A 12,467-nucleotide genomic window follows, 5' to 3' on the forward strand; every position below is an offset into this window, starting at 1 on the left:
TTTTTTCCCCTCCCTTTTTTTTTCTTTTAAATTTCTTTAATAACTGAAGAGGCAGTTCCTGGAAGCAAGAGCTTCTCTGCCTGCCTGCTGTGAGATTGTGGCATGGAAACTTGTCTGGAACTGAAAGCCATGCTGCTGGAGCTCCACAGGCAGAGTGGTCCCCCAGCAGCTGCCATGCCATGGAAGTGTTTATCCTGGGGGAGATGACATACAGCTTCTGAAGGGCACTTGATCCTCTTCTGTCTCTCTTTGCACTAGCAGAAGCCTACTATAATTTTAGCATATTATATTAAGATGTGCACCTGGGCTGGGCTTAAGAAAATCAAGGTGGCAGCAGAATGCCATGCTCTAGCTTGGGAGACAAAGTGAAATTCCTGTGGCAGACACTTTTCCCCACAGGAGCCCCCAGTTTGCTCTCTGCTTCTTTCATAAGTGAGACTAAACCATGGCAGATTATCCGGGAAAGCGGAGTTCAGGCAGTGATGCTGTTGAATGTTGTGGTGCTGGGGTGTATGTGAGGAGGTTTTCCAGCAGGTGCCTTGAGTTTTTTGGGTAAAACAAAACAAGGAAGGAGGTGTTTGGTGATGGGAACTTGTTCTGCCCTGTACTGCCTGTTTGGAAGGAGCAGGGAGGGGAGACACAGGGTTTGGGAAGGCTGGTAGAGGCAGTAAGACCTACTGGCACAATGGGGTTGTGGGCACAAGCAGTTGGGTGCCCTAGACTGCATCGGAGGCCATTTGCCCCCCAGCTCTGCTGCTTTCAGGGTTTGGAAAAAGGTATTAGCTTGAAAAGTAGCAAAATAAAAGGGAATTTGTGGATCTGGGAAGAGACATAGCAATAGCTATGGGGCAGCACTTAGACAAGATTTGGGGCTGGGAGTACGCTGACACTCACATTTGGAGGATGCAGATGTGTCCTCAGCAAATGCTTCTCACACGGGGTGCACCAACTGGGTCCCCTAAAACCCAGATCTCCCTGCGTGTCCCAGGAGAGATGTGCTGCAAGGGTATACACATGTAGGGCACAGATTAGGAATTTGGGGGATTTTGGGGGTGTTTAGACACTTGAGGGTATTTCTGGGCATTTTGTGAGTACTCTGGACTGCAGTTAATCTGCTGTACCACTGGCATTGTGCTGATGGTGCAGCTCTGCAGCTCACCAACCACCTGCTAACCATGCCCTGTTAGGGAATGAGGCATCATTAGGGACAAAGTAAACCACCTTGGCATGGGTGTGAGTTACCTGGCTAAGGATGGACAGGATCTGGCTACAGAGGCTGAAGACTAGTGCTGAATTAGGCGTAAGGGATTCAGGTTTAGTCAGTCAGCATGGATGGGTTAAAGCAAGTTGCCCATGCAGAGCAGAAATCTCCACTGCTGTGGCAAAAATCCCAAGGCCAGCTATTTGGCAAATGCGGGGTCATGCCGTGGTGCTCCTGCACGCAAGACAGCTTTGATCACATCCACTGGCTCTGCTGATACTGGTGTTTGCTTAAGCAATTAGAAAAAAACACAAGCGGAAATTCAAGCCTGGTCCCTTCCCTGGCTTTTGACCTGCTGTGGCTGATGTGGTTTCCAGGGTTTTTTGCTCAAACGACTCCAGCTTGCCAGGCACCTTCCTGCTTACAAGTGCCTCCAAAAAAAGAGACCTCCAAAATCCCTGGGATTGAGTGGGACAGGGAAATGCCTTCTGAGTTATTGCCCCTTCCTCACTCGTGACATAATCCTTAGTGTGGGTCCTGCTCCAGAGCGATGTCCCAAAATGGGAGACAGGGATGGGCCCCTTGCTTGGAGAGGGGACATTGTCCCAGCACTGGCGTAGGACATTATTTGTCCCTCAGGCTCCAATCAGGATGACTCCTGGTCGACTTATAAGCGTGTTTAATGATAGCCAGAGCTATTTGCTGAAAGGTCTTCCAAATCTGGTCTGTTTTAAAAATCCCTTCAGATATGCCCTCCTGGAGAAAAAGGAAATAACAAATGAAATCACTGGCATCTCATTTTTACATTCGTGGGCTGGAGGTGTCCTCCCAGGAGATGGGCTGGGGGTGCTTGTCCTGTTCCCTTGGTCCTGGGGGGAATGGAGATGGCTGTATGTGGTACTTGACATCCCGGAGCTCATCAAACATTTCAGGTGACCAAAAAACCCAAGTACCACCTTCAAGTTTCCCACCCACAGCTGTGCTTTCCCCTGCTCTAATATACCCCTAGGCTGCCCCTCCCCTACCCAGGGTAGAGGGCCTGTAATCCATCTCAAAACCTACCTCATATATATATATAAATAAAAACATATTAAAAATATATATAAAATATATATTCCATAGAGATTGATATATATATATATTTTATTTTCATTATTTTGTTGGAACTGAGGCTGGCTCGCTTGGGCTTTCTGCCATCTCACCAGCACCACTGAAGCAATAGGCAGAATTTTCCTGGAAAAATGAATTAGCAGATAATTTCCAGCCGCTGTTGTATGGAGATGTGGACAGGACCAGTGTGAGGATCATATTTTCCCCCTTCTTTTTTTCTTCTTTTTTAACCCTCAATGTGCTGAATAGTCAAACTCTCACTAATTTTAATTCCTGTTTAGCTTCCTGAACTGGGAGCCAGTCCATATCGCTGCAGGTTTTTTAAACATTCTGGGTTGGCAGGCGCAGGGGGATTTCCATGGTGATACTACAGTCTCCGTAGGGCAAGTAGGCAGCAGTGGCAGCGTCTCTTTGGGACTCTCTGTGCTGCTCCTCAGCTTTTCACTTCTCCCTTGCTGGGTGCTGGGTCTGAGCCAGTGCTCTCCAGTTTGTCGCCCTTGGGTACAGCCGGTAGTTTAAGGGCTGAGATGGAAGACGCAGCTGTGGCAGCCACCAATTGGGTTGGGGATGCTTTGTTCTGACGGTTTTGAGATCTGGTGTCCTTTCCAGGTCTTTAGTACAGGAGATGCTTCACATGGTGGGAATGGACAGAGTTATATTTTTAAGATACAGTAGACCTGCAGGAAAAAACAAATCAATTAATTTAAACACAGTACGCATCATCCCTGGAAGTGTTCTAGGCAAGGCTGGACAACCTGGTCTATCAGAAGGTGTCTCTGCCCATGGCAGGAGTTTGGAGTGAGATGGGCTTTAAGGTCCCTTCCAAACCAAACCATTCCATGGTTCTTTGATTTAGTATTGATAGTAAAAAAACCCGGTATTTGTAGAAGTCAGTGGAACAAGAAGCAGGTATGGGATGTCCTCAGTCCCTCCTGGGCATTTGGTTGTTCCCATCTCCCACTCTGCACTGAGTTTGGTCCTGGGTAATACCCAAAAAAGGGGTCATTGCTTTACCTTTTTCTTGCTGGCAGATGTGGCCCAGAGGAGTGAAAGGCTTGAGGAGAGCCTTTCAGCCCAGTTTTGCGAGTCCTGGACAAGCACCCAGTTTCCTTTGAGGAATGAGATTTTGGAGGTTTACACTAAATAAGGTTTTTACTCACCCCAAGGCGAAGGCCGTGGGGAGGATGGCAGTGGAGGTTCTGCTTCAAGGACCATTGCAGTGTGGAAACACCAGCTTGGGTTAAATAAGATGCTGTTGCTTCTGGTTGTGGCATGGGGCTGGAAATCACTGTAAGACTTGAAAAGATGAGGAGGAAGAAGAAGGATGAAAACTCTCTCATACTGAAGTCAACAGCAGGAGCACCCTGTAAGTTCAGTCTTTGCAAGGGCCCAGGCGTAGTGTGCAAGTTGCTGGATCCCATAAACCCCTTCTGTTTCTCCTAATGGGACCTATTTATAATTTGAAGGGTATAACAGTTTTCTGCCTGGAAATTTCCTTGGCAAGGTTGTCATTGGCTCACTAGTAGGGGTTTTTTTACTGTTTTGTTTGCTCTGTAGTGTTTGGAAATGGTGATGTGGGGCGAAAGGCTGGAGGATGTTTATTTTGGGGAGATGCTGCCCTGTGGCAGCAGTTGGGGGACTGGTGAGGGGACATGCCTGCTGTGAGTGCAGGGTTGGGGGGGGCCCAGCCCTTTCCATAGGGGTTCATAAGCCTCCCCACATGCCTGTTTTTTCCTTTGCTGCAGCTCAGGTGATTCATGAGTGAAACTCCCTCAAGGCCAAATTTCTAATCTTTCCCAGGATTATCAAGGGAGGTGTCCTAAGAGCCAAGCGGGAGATGACATCCTGTGCCAACTGTTGCATAGCACCCTGTCCCCCCAAGATTCCTTTGGGGAGGAGAAATAATTAATAAAATTTAATAACATTTGAAGAAAAAACCCTGGAAAATGTAAAAACAATCTGCAAATGTTTGCTTTGGCCTTGTGACAGTGATGTGATAGTCCCCATGCCCCTGGGGATGGGACTTGGTGTGCAGAGGTGGGATTGGGCTAGGGCCAGAACAGAATCCCTTGCAGAGAGGAACATCAGTGGTGTCCCAGGGAGGGATTTCAGTAGGACAGATGTGTGGATCCTTGGGAAGCAGGGCAGGATGCTCTGCACCCGTCCTACCCACCTTTCTCCGTGTCACCAGCCTGAACTGCTATAAGAATGGTTTACCCTAGTTTTCCTAAAGATTACTTTCCCTTTGATTAGGCAAACAACATCAAGCCCTTAATTTGATTTAAATAAGCCTAGCACTTGCTGTGAAGTTTTTTTCCCTCCCTTTTATTCTCCCCTTTTCTAAATCCACTGTCACTGCTCTTTGTGACCACAAATGATTAAAAGCTTTACAGGAATATTGTCGTCTCCCCCATCCCTTAAAGTTATGCTGTGTTACTTGGGTCGTATTTTTATTATGTTTTTTTTTTTTTCTTGTAGAATAATTCTCCCTTCTCCTTATTAAACAATCAACCAGGTGAAAGGTATTATTTTTGTCCTGGTCTCCTGCGGGAGAGGGAGGGGATGCAGGTACCCTGCCCCACTTCCCATTGATGTTATCCCTGTCTTTCCCATTGGTTCTCCCTCTGGAGCCAGATCCATCTTGTGACTTTGGTTTTTGCAGCGGAGGGAGGAGCATCTCTTCCCTGGAAGTGCTGCTTCCTGTGGGAGGCTGTGCCGAGCAGGTTAGTGCAGCTGGAGCTCTCCAAGGGGCCACGACCAGCCCCACCGGGGCAGGGATTGGTTCTCCAGATTGCCAGAAGGCAACAGAACATCCATGTCGTAGCAGTCATATTTAATAATAATTAGGGCCCTCAGAAACATGTACGGGCATCAAAGTAAGGCTGTTTTCCAAACGAGTGCTTGGGGGGTTTAAGAAGGGAGTGATGCTCCCTGGACCAAGTGATGGCTGGTCCCCCAGCTCAGCCTGGGACTGGGCATCGGCACCACCTCACTGTTTCCTGCCAATTGCAACAAGGCACCTCTTAAAAAAGCATCCACAGGGAAGTGCTCAGGAAGCTGCTTAGGAGCTTGCAGGTGAAATGGTTCCTTGTCTGTCTGTCTGTCCATGCACAGACCTCAGGGCTGGAGCAAGGAGGAGTGCCTGGTGTTGCTACAGGCTCTCATGATGGTTAAGTTGGAGGTACCTGGCAGAGCCCTGTCACCAGCATGTGGACGCCTGTGGTCTGTGCCCAGCTGCAGGACCATGTGTTCAGTTTCCTGCTTTATTTTCCAAGCTGGTACCTAGTTAGGACAGATTTTTTCCCCCCAGGATCATTCTGTGAAGAAGAGTTGTCTGTCAACTTTGTTAGGAAGTGTCACATGGATGGAAGAGGATTTTCCTGTGTGACTGTCAGCCTGGATGCTGCTTTGGCTCTGCCATTCACAGATGCCATTGGAACCCTAGCGCTGCTTGGCTGCTTTCACTGGCCAGCAAAGTGGGGTAACGACCTGGAGGGCTTATTCAGAGCAATTCCTGAAATTTAGTCATTATTGTTTATTGGGATTTGTCTGCCCTCTCATTAGCTTATTGGAGACCCTCATAAGAGTTTGCACAGAGAAGCTGTGGCTGCCCCATCCCTGGAAGTGCTCAAGGCCAGGTTGGACGGGGCTTGGAGCAACCTGGAATAGTGGAAGGTGTCCCTGCCTATAGCAAGCGGTTGGAACGAGAGGATCTTTTAGTCCTTTCCAACCTAAAATATTCTGTGATAAGATGTGCATGCTCAGACGCCTATGGAGATGCCAGCACGAGGGACTTGTTATTTTGTGCCAAAATCCACCATTTCCCCAGTTGCACAGCCCTACTTTTGTGTTCAGATTCCTTCTGCTTGGACATAGGTGCAGACTGGGGAAGGAAGGTGAACTGGGGGTATTTCTGTTGCCTATAACCCCTGTTTCCAGCAGGGCCAGGCAGTGTGATTATTGACTGAGTGGCAAATTGAGTTATGCATGGGCAACTTCATTCATATTCCCTGGCTCCTGCCCATCCAGCCTTGTTAGGGGTTCTCCGGCCTCTTTTATCCACTTGCGAGCACATGATTTATGATTTGGTTTGAGTGGCTTCTGAGCTAATTTGTCATCCTTTATTCTCAGGATTAAAGCTGGACAGTGCAATACTGCCCTCTGGATGGAGAGGCAATAGCTGACAGGGATATGTTGGTTGCTGGGTGTGATGCTGTCTCGGGTGTGGGTGTCCCAGCATTGGAATGGGGTGATTTATGCAAGGCGAGACCTTGCCTCAGTTTCCCCTGCAGCACTGTCATTGCTGTGGGTCGCAGTGAGGCCCAGTGCAGTGTGCACCCGGGCACAGAAACCTGCTGCTGTTGCTGCATGTGTAACTGGGTCCCAGCATTTATCCCCTTTTTTCCCCATTTTTCCATGAGTGATAGAGCTTCTGGGGCTGAGCCTCTTCTCAGATGTGCAGTCCCTGTGCATCACTTGGTCTTGTTGCCACTGACACCCGGAACTGCAGGGTGGGATGATTTGATGTGGGAACTCCTTGCCATGAGCTGCATCTCTCCCTTAGGGTGAAAGCAGAGCACCCTGTGGTTTTGGCCTGTTTCAGGAACACTTTTGGATGCTAGGTTCTCCTCTTGCCCAGGGTGTAGGGAGGGAGGCACAAGGATGGCTGGCACAGTGTCCTCATGGGGACACAGCCATCACCCCTAGCTCGCAGCTGCTGTAAGAGCTCGGACACAGGAGTGCTCCACGTCTGCTTCAGCACTGTGTCCTCTGGCTTGCACAGCCTCAGTCTGCACATCCGGGGTGTGCCACCATGCAGCTGATCCAGCGTGCCCTGTGCAGTGGTGACATCTCCCTGAGGGTGAGCCCCAAGGGTGGAGATGACCTGGCCGCTGCTGGAACACACAGCATTGGCTCCAGAGTTTGATTACAGCTCAACAGCGTCCTCAATTATCTGCCTTAGCAGAGGACCCAAGGGGATTATGGGGTTCAGGCTGCCCTGGCTCCTGGCCATGCCTCTGTTTCCCCTGTGTATCCGTGCCAGCATTGCTCCCATGGCACACCATGGTAATGGGTGGTGCTCAGCACCAGTTCTCCATTAGTCATGCATAGCTCTTGTTTTTTCTGTTTTCAGGTGAATATGGCCCTGGCAGGGAAGCCTTTAGACGCGACTCTCACCACCTCCAGAGCTGACCAACGGAATATGGTTTTTCCCCAGAAAGACGAAATCATCACCAGCTTAGTGTCTGCCTTAGACTCCATGGTAAGAGGCCAGTGGCATCCCTGTTGATGTTCCCCTCCCTCTTTTGGCCTCCGTTTAGCAGGGCTGGCTGGGCGCAGGGCTGGCACAGGAGAGCTGGTGAGCTCATCCTGCTCCCCTCTGCTACTGGAAAGCCCAGGGAGCTACTGGAGCTGGGAAATAAAATCCCTCTCCCACCCTGACAGCCGTAAGGATCATAAAGTCAGCCCAAGTTAATCTCAGATGTGTATTGTTTTTCCATTAATATTTATGTTGGTATCAACTGAATGTAGGGTGGTTGTCTTTTTTTTTCTTGCCGTTTTACCAATGTTACCATGAGCTTTTACACAATATCAGAACAATGGCTTTTTATCTTTGAGAACAAAGAAAATAACTTTCATATCTTTTTGCGTAGAATTCCCTGTGGAAACCTTGCCTAAGTCAGCTGTGCTTACATAAACAAGATAACTGTCTGCATTAAGTCTCGTGGACCAGAGCTAATCTTATTTTTAACTGTGAATGTGATCAAGAAGGGAAAGCAGATGTGTAGTAACAAATGTGTAATGCAATGAGATATGCTAAATAGCCCTCCTGTTTTAAAGTCAAGTCATATGTAATGCATTTGTCTAGGATGCGTTTCGTTTTCTTCTCTCTGCAGGTAGAGGTTTTTTCATTAATACCAATTTCCTTCTCTTTGACATCACTGCCCCAGTAAGGAGCAGGTTCCCTGGAGCTGACACACCCCAAGCAGCTTTGATGATTTATATACATGCCATCCCATACAACATACTGTGTTGTTGTAGTTTGGCTTCTTAATGAATATACATTATTCCGCAGTCTTCATTAGGTACTTAGACCAGGGCTAGGGAGCCAGGCTGCTCCTGAAATTCAGCCTTTATCCCAGTGCTTCACCAGTGCTAGGCTCTGTGCCCACTGAAGCCTAGCTGCCTGCATGCCTGGTAAATAAACAGGAAGGCCACGTCCACATCACCAGGTGGGCTTGGGGTTTGGATTTGGTCTGCCTCCAAATTTTGCATACCTTAGTTGTGTTTATCTTTTGAGTGTTGGGCTTTTTGAGCAAAATACTTGTGTTTGCTACTGGGTTTTGAAGGGATGTTTCCTAAAAATATCTATTTGGGGGGATTTGATTCGGTGCATCCTTGAAGAAGGTGATCAGGAGGTAAAATGACCTGGTATAAAGGCTGGTTTAGGCCCACACAAGTGAAGCTCACTGTAGATGCATTCAGTGAGCTGAAGGTAGCTCAAGGGGGTTTAGTCCATGCTTTCCTGCTCCCAGCCCCTCCATAGCATTGTTGATGTGTCTAACCGTGGCTGCTGCTGGGAAAATCCCCCCTTTTTTACCCTTTTAAAACATGACCTGGGAATAGCACCGTGCTGTAGCTATGGGAATATGGCTCAGGCTGCCGGCACTGAGTAACTATTATGATGTAAAAAATACTAATAAAAGACATATACATGTGTATTATGTAGAGCTGGAAGCGCACATTACATAAAACGGATTAATAGAGGAAGTCTTTTCCATCTCTTTATTGTTTTGCATAACTGTACAAGAAGAATCGTTCAACTACTCCAGACTTTGACCATATTAGTGCTCTGCAGCTGAAATAAGATTCTCATGTTCCTTATTCCATTAGAGCTGGGGGAAAGTTGTTGTTGGTTGTGGTGTGGGTTTTTTGTTTCTTTTTTTTTACAGAAATGTTTTCTTTTAAAGAAATGCTATAAAATGTTTACTTTTAGGATAGGAAAAAATGAAGTAAAATGGTGGGAATATAGTTCTTGTTTTCCAGCAAAGCCTAGCTTGGTCGGATATCTTTGGGAGCAGTAAAGTCACCAAAATATTTAGGGCATGTCATAAACCCATGAAATTCTGACCCAAATCAGAACATTGCTTTTGATAGGGGAATCTTTTGATGGGAACTAAAAAATCCCACTGGGAAATGGCAAGGATTGGGAAACAGGGATGTTCTCCCGTCCTGTGCTGCACTAACCTGGTGCCTCCCGCAGTGCTCAGCGCTGTCCAAGCTAAACGCAGAGGTGGCCTGCATCGCTGTCCATGAGGAGAGTGCCTTCGTGGTGGGCACTGAAAAGGGACGGGTCTTCCTCAGCACCCACAAGGAGCTGCAGGCCGACTTCCAGAAGTTTTGCAGTGAGTATCCCCTGCCAGAGATCTTCTCCCATGCCAAGGTGGGTGCTTCAGTTCTGCAAGCTGGGACTCCCACCATGCACAAAGTGATTGTGGTTTGGGGGGCACCACAATGTTGTCTGTCCGTCCACGGGGCTGAGTGGTGGTTGAAGTGATGGCAGGTGGGAACTGTGGTCAGAGCCTCTCCCCTCCCAGGGAGGGCACTCTATGCCCTGGCTCTTCTCTCCAAAAGCATCCCTGAAGTGGCACACGGCTGGATGGTTGCTCTGTTCCCCTGGCTCTGTTAGCCTTCAGCAATGCTGCGGGAGTGCTGGAGTGTTTTTGGAGGACTTTGCAGAAATGGTTTGTCCAAGTGATCCCCCAGGAGCCAAGAGGCTTTCTTGGTCCTGGGCCTTTTTCCTGGTTTTGGAAAAACAGGGATGGATTTGGTAGATGAAGCTGTCGGTTGTGGAATTGCTTATATTTTTGAGGGATGAACAGGGGTGACAGGATGCCTTGAGCAGGTGCTGTGTCCCTCCAGTCTTAGATCAGATTCACCAAGTATCTGAGGGATACCTGTGTCTTGCAGGCCCCAGCTCCGTGCCTCTGCCAGCTCCCCAAAAACAGCCTGGGAGCTGAGGGGAAAGTGGGAGCCGTGCTGTGAACAGGGACCTGGATTTCTTGGTCAGCAGCATCCTCGGCATGCCAGCTGCTGCTTTCCCTACTCCATACAGGAGCTGGGAAAGAATCTGGTTTTGATGGTGCTGGGACCCCAGACTCAGATCTATTCCTATACACTGCCCACGGTGGGATGTGACTGGAGAGAAATGACCCGGCTGTGTGTGCGCACACATGGTATTGACAGAAACCATATAGGTGCTTAATCCATTGGAGAGATTGTGCAGGAAGGGTTTGCTCTGGTGACAACACCAGTGCTGTGAAGCTGTCCAGGTCACTGCTCAGCTTGTTCTCGGCACAGCTCTACAGGAGCAGCTCCCTGCCATGGCTCTGCTCTGCCCCTCGTCCTGCTGCCCTGGGCATCCCACTTGCACCCAGGAGAGATGCCATTAGTTATCCTCCATTGCATTCTGCAGGAGGCATTTGCGGGATGTTTTCCACATTCATGGGCAACTCTGCCTCCCCTTCCCACCACCTACAAGATGTGAATAGCAGTGGGATGGCCAATGGGAAGGAGTTCCCTCAGGCTGAGAGAACTGGGGTTGTTCAACATGGAGAAGAGAAGGGTCTGGGGAGCCCTTTAGAGCCCCTTCCAGTACCTAAAAGGGACTTACAAAAAAGAGGGAGAGTGACTTTTTTTCATAGGCAGATAGTGATAAAACAAGGGGAAATGGTTTTACACTAAAAGAGGAGAGATTTGGATTAGATGTTAGGAAGAAATTCTTTCCTATGAGGGTTGTGTGACACTGGCGCAGGTTTCTCAGAGAAGCTGTGGCTGCCCCATCCCTGGAAGTGTTCAACGCCAGGTTGGATGGGGCTTGATCTAGTGGAAGGTGTCCCTGTCCATGGCAAGGGGTTGGAACAAGATGGTCCTTAAGGTCCCTTCCAACCCAAACTGTTCTCTGATTCTGTGATATATCCTGGTCAGTGACTTATTGCTCTGCTGGGACAAGGCACCTGGCACTAGATCCTGATTCCCGTCTCTTTGGTTTCATTTATACCTTTGTCAAAAAGAAATAGCACAAAATCTTGATGATGGTGTTTGGGTGAAGCAGCTGATGCTGGAGACAGGGTGAAATGTGATAACTCCGTCTTGAATTATAAATGGTCCAGGCTCAACTCAGCTCCATAAAGCTCTTAAAACTGGCACGCAGTGGAAAGCATCCCTGTAAGTGCCTCTGATTTATGGTCTTGCTGCCCTCTTAGAAAGATCTGAATTAATCTAAAGCAGACATCGCTGGGAGAGGTAAGAAGCCTCTTATCTCTCTTGGGTGCATAGACCTCACTTGAACACCCTCCTTCATCTGAACCTCTGGCTCAGCCTTTCCTTGTGCACGGGGGGGACCTAGTGGTCTGGATTAATGTCAGCAGAATAGCATTAATGCCCAGCTGGTGGGAGAAGCAGTAGTTGGAGGGTGCAGATATATATGCATTTCATCACTGTGGTAAAACCCCCCAAAAAAGTTTTTCAGGGCCTGTTTTGCTCTGCCATGGGAGGCATGCAGAACTTGCCAGGGGTGGCATAGTGGCTGTCTACTTTCTTATGTCTAGTTCTATGGGTATCCCACGTGGCTCTTGACCCGTCCCTTTTCAGTGCTATTGTAGCCACAGGCCTTTTCCACAGGAAGGATTCATGAGCTCCTTCTCGAGCACCCAGGTGGCATGCAGGGCCAATCATCGGCAGGAGGCTTTCGAGGATGATGAAGGTATTAGTCCTTCACCAACAAAAATCCCTTGTGAATTACTGTGAATAGAACAGCAATAATGCACTTATATAGTGTTTAATTTTCTGTGTATTTAGAGATGCAAGGAAGTCACTGCCAAAGATATGCTTTATTTGAGGTTTAATGGGGGAAATTAGCAGGAAATAGCTGGTATTACTGAGCTGCATGATGCTGAAGGGTAAAAAAGCCTCCAAGAAAGGCAGATTTTCTTTTGCTGCGAAATTGAAGGCTAAGCAGATTGAAACCAGAGAAAAGAAGTGTGCTGCCTAATTAATCTCAACAGTTTCAGTGCAACTGAAGGGAAAAGCCAGGGAAAGGAGGGCGGCAGGCACAGGATGACGGACCCCACTGCTGGCACCACTGCCCATGCCA

General features: G+C 48.3%; 1 protein-coding gene across 5 annotated transcripts in view; it reads left to right on the top strand.

Moving 5' to 3' along the window:
- Nucleotides 1-12,467, top strand: part of GTF2IRD1 (GTF2I repeat domain containing 1) — a 71,862-nt gene that overhangs the window by 15,075 nt on the left and 44,320 nt on the right. For all 5 annotated transcript variants that reach the window (XM_064677576.1, XM_064677578.1, XM_064677575.1 and 2 more), the window contains exons 2-3: nucleotides 7,446-7,574; nucleotides 9,576-9,717. In XM_064677576.1, the coding sequence (XP_064533646.1) occupies nucleotides 7,452-7,574; nucleotides 9,576-9,717 (265 nt within the window). In that variant the 5' untranslated portion in view covers nucleotides 7,446-7,451. The remainder of the gene's footprint in view (nucleotides 1-7,445; nucleotides 7,575-9,575; nucleotides 9,718-12,467) is intronic.

The sequence above is a fragment of the Pseudopipra pipra genome, chromosome 21, assembly GCF_036250125.1.
Source record: "Pseudopipra pipra isolate bDixPip1 chromosome 21, bDixPip1.hap1, whole genome shotgun sequence".
NCBI lineage: Eukaryota > Metazoa > Chordata > Aves > Passeriformes > Pipridae > Pseudopipra > Pseudopipra pipra.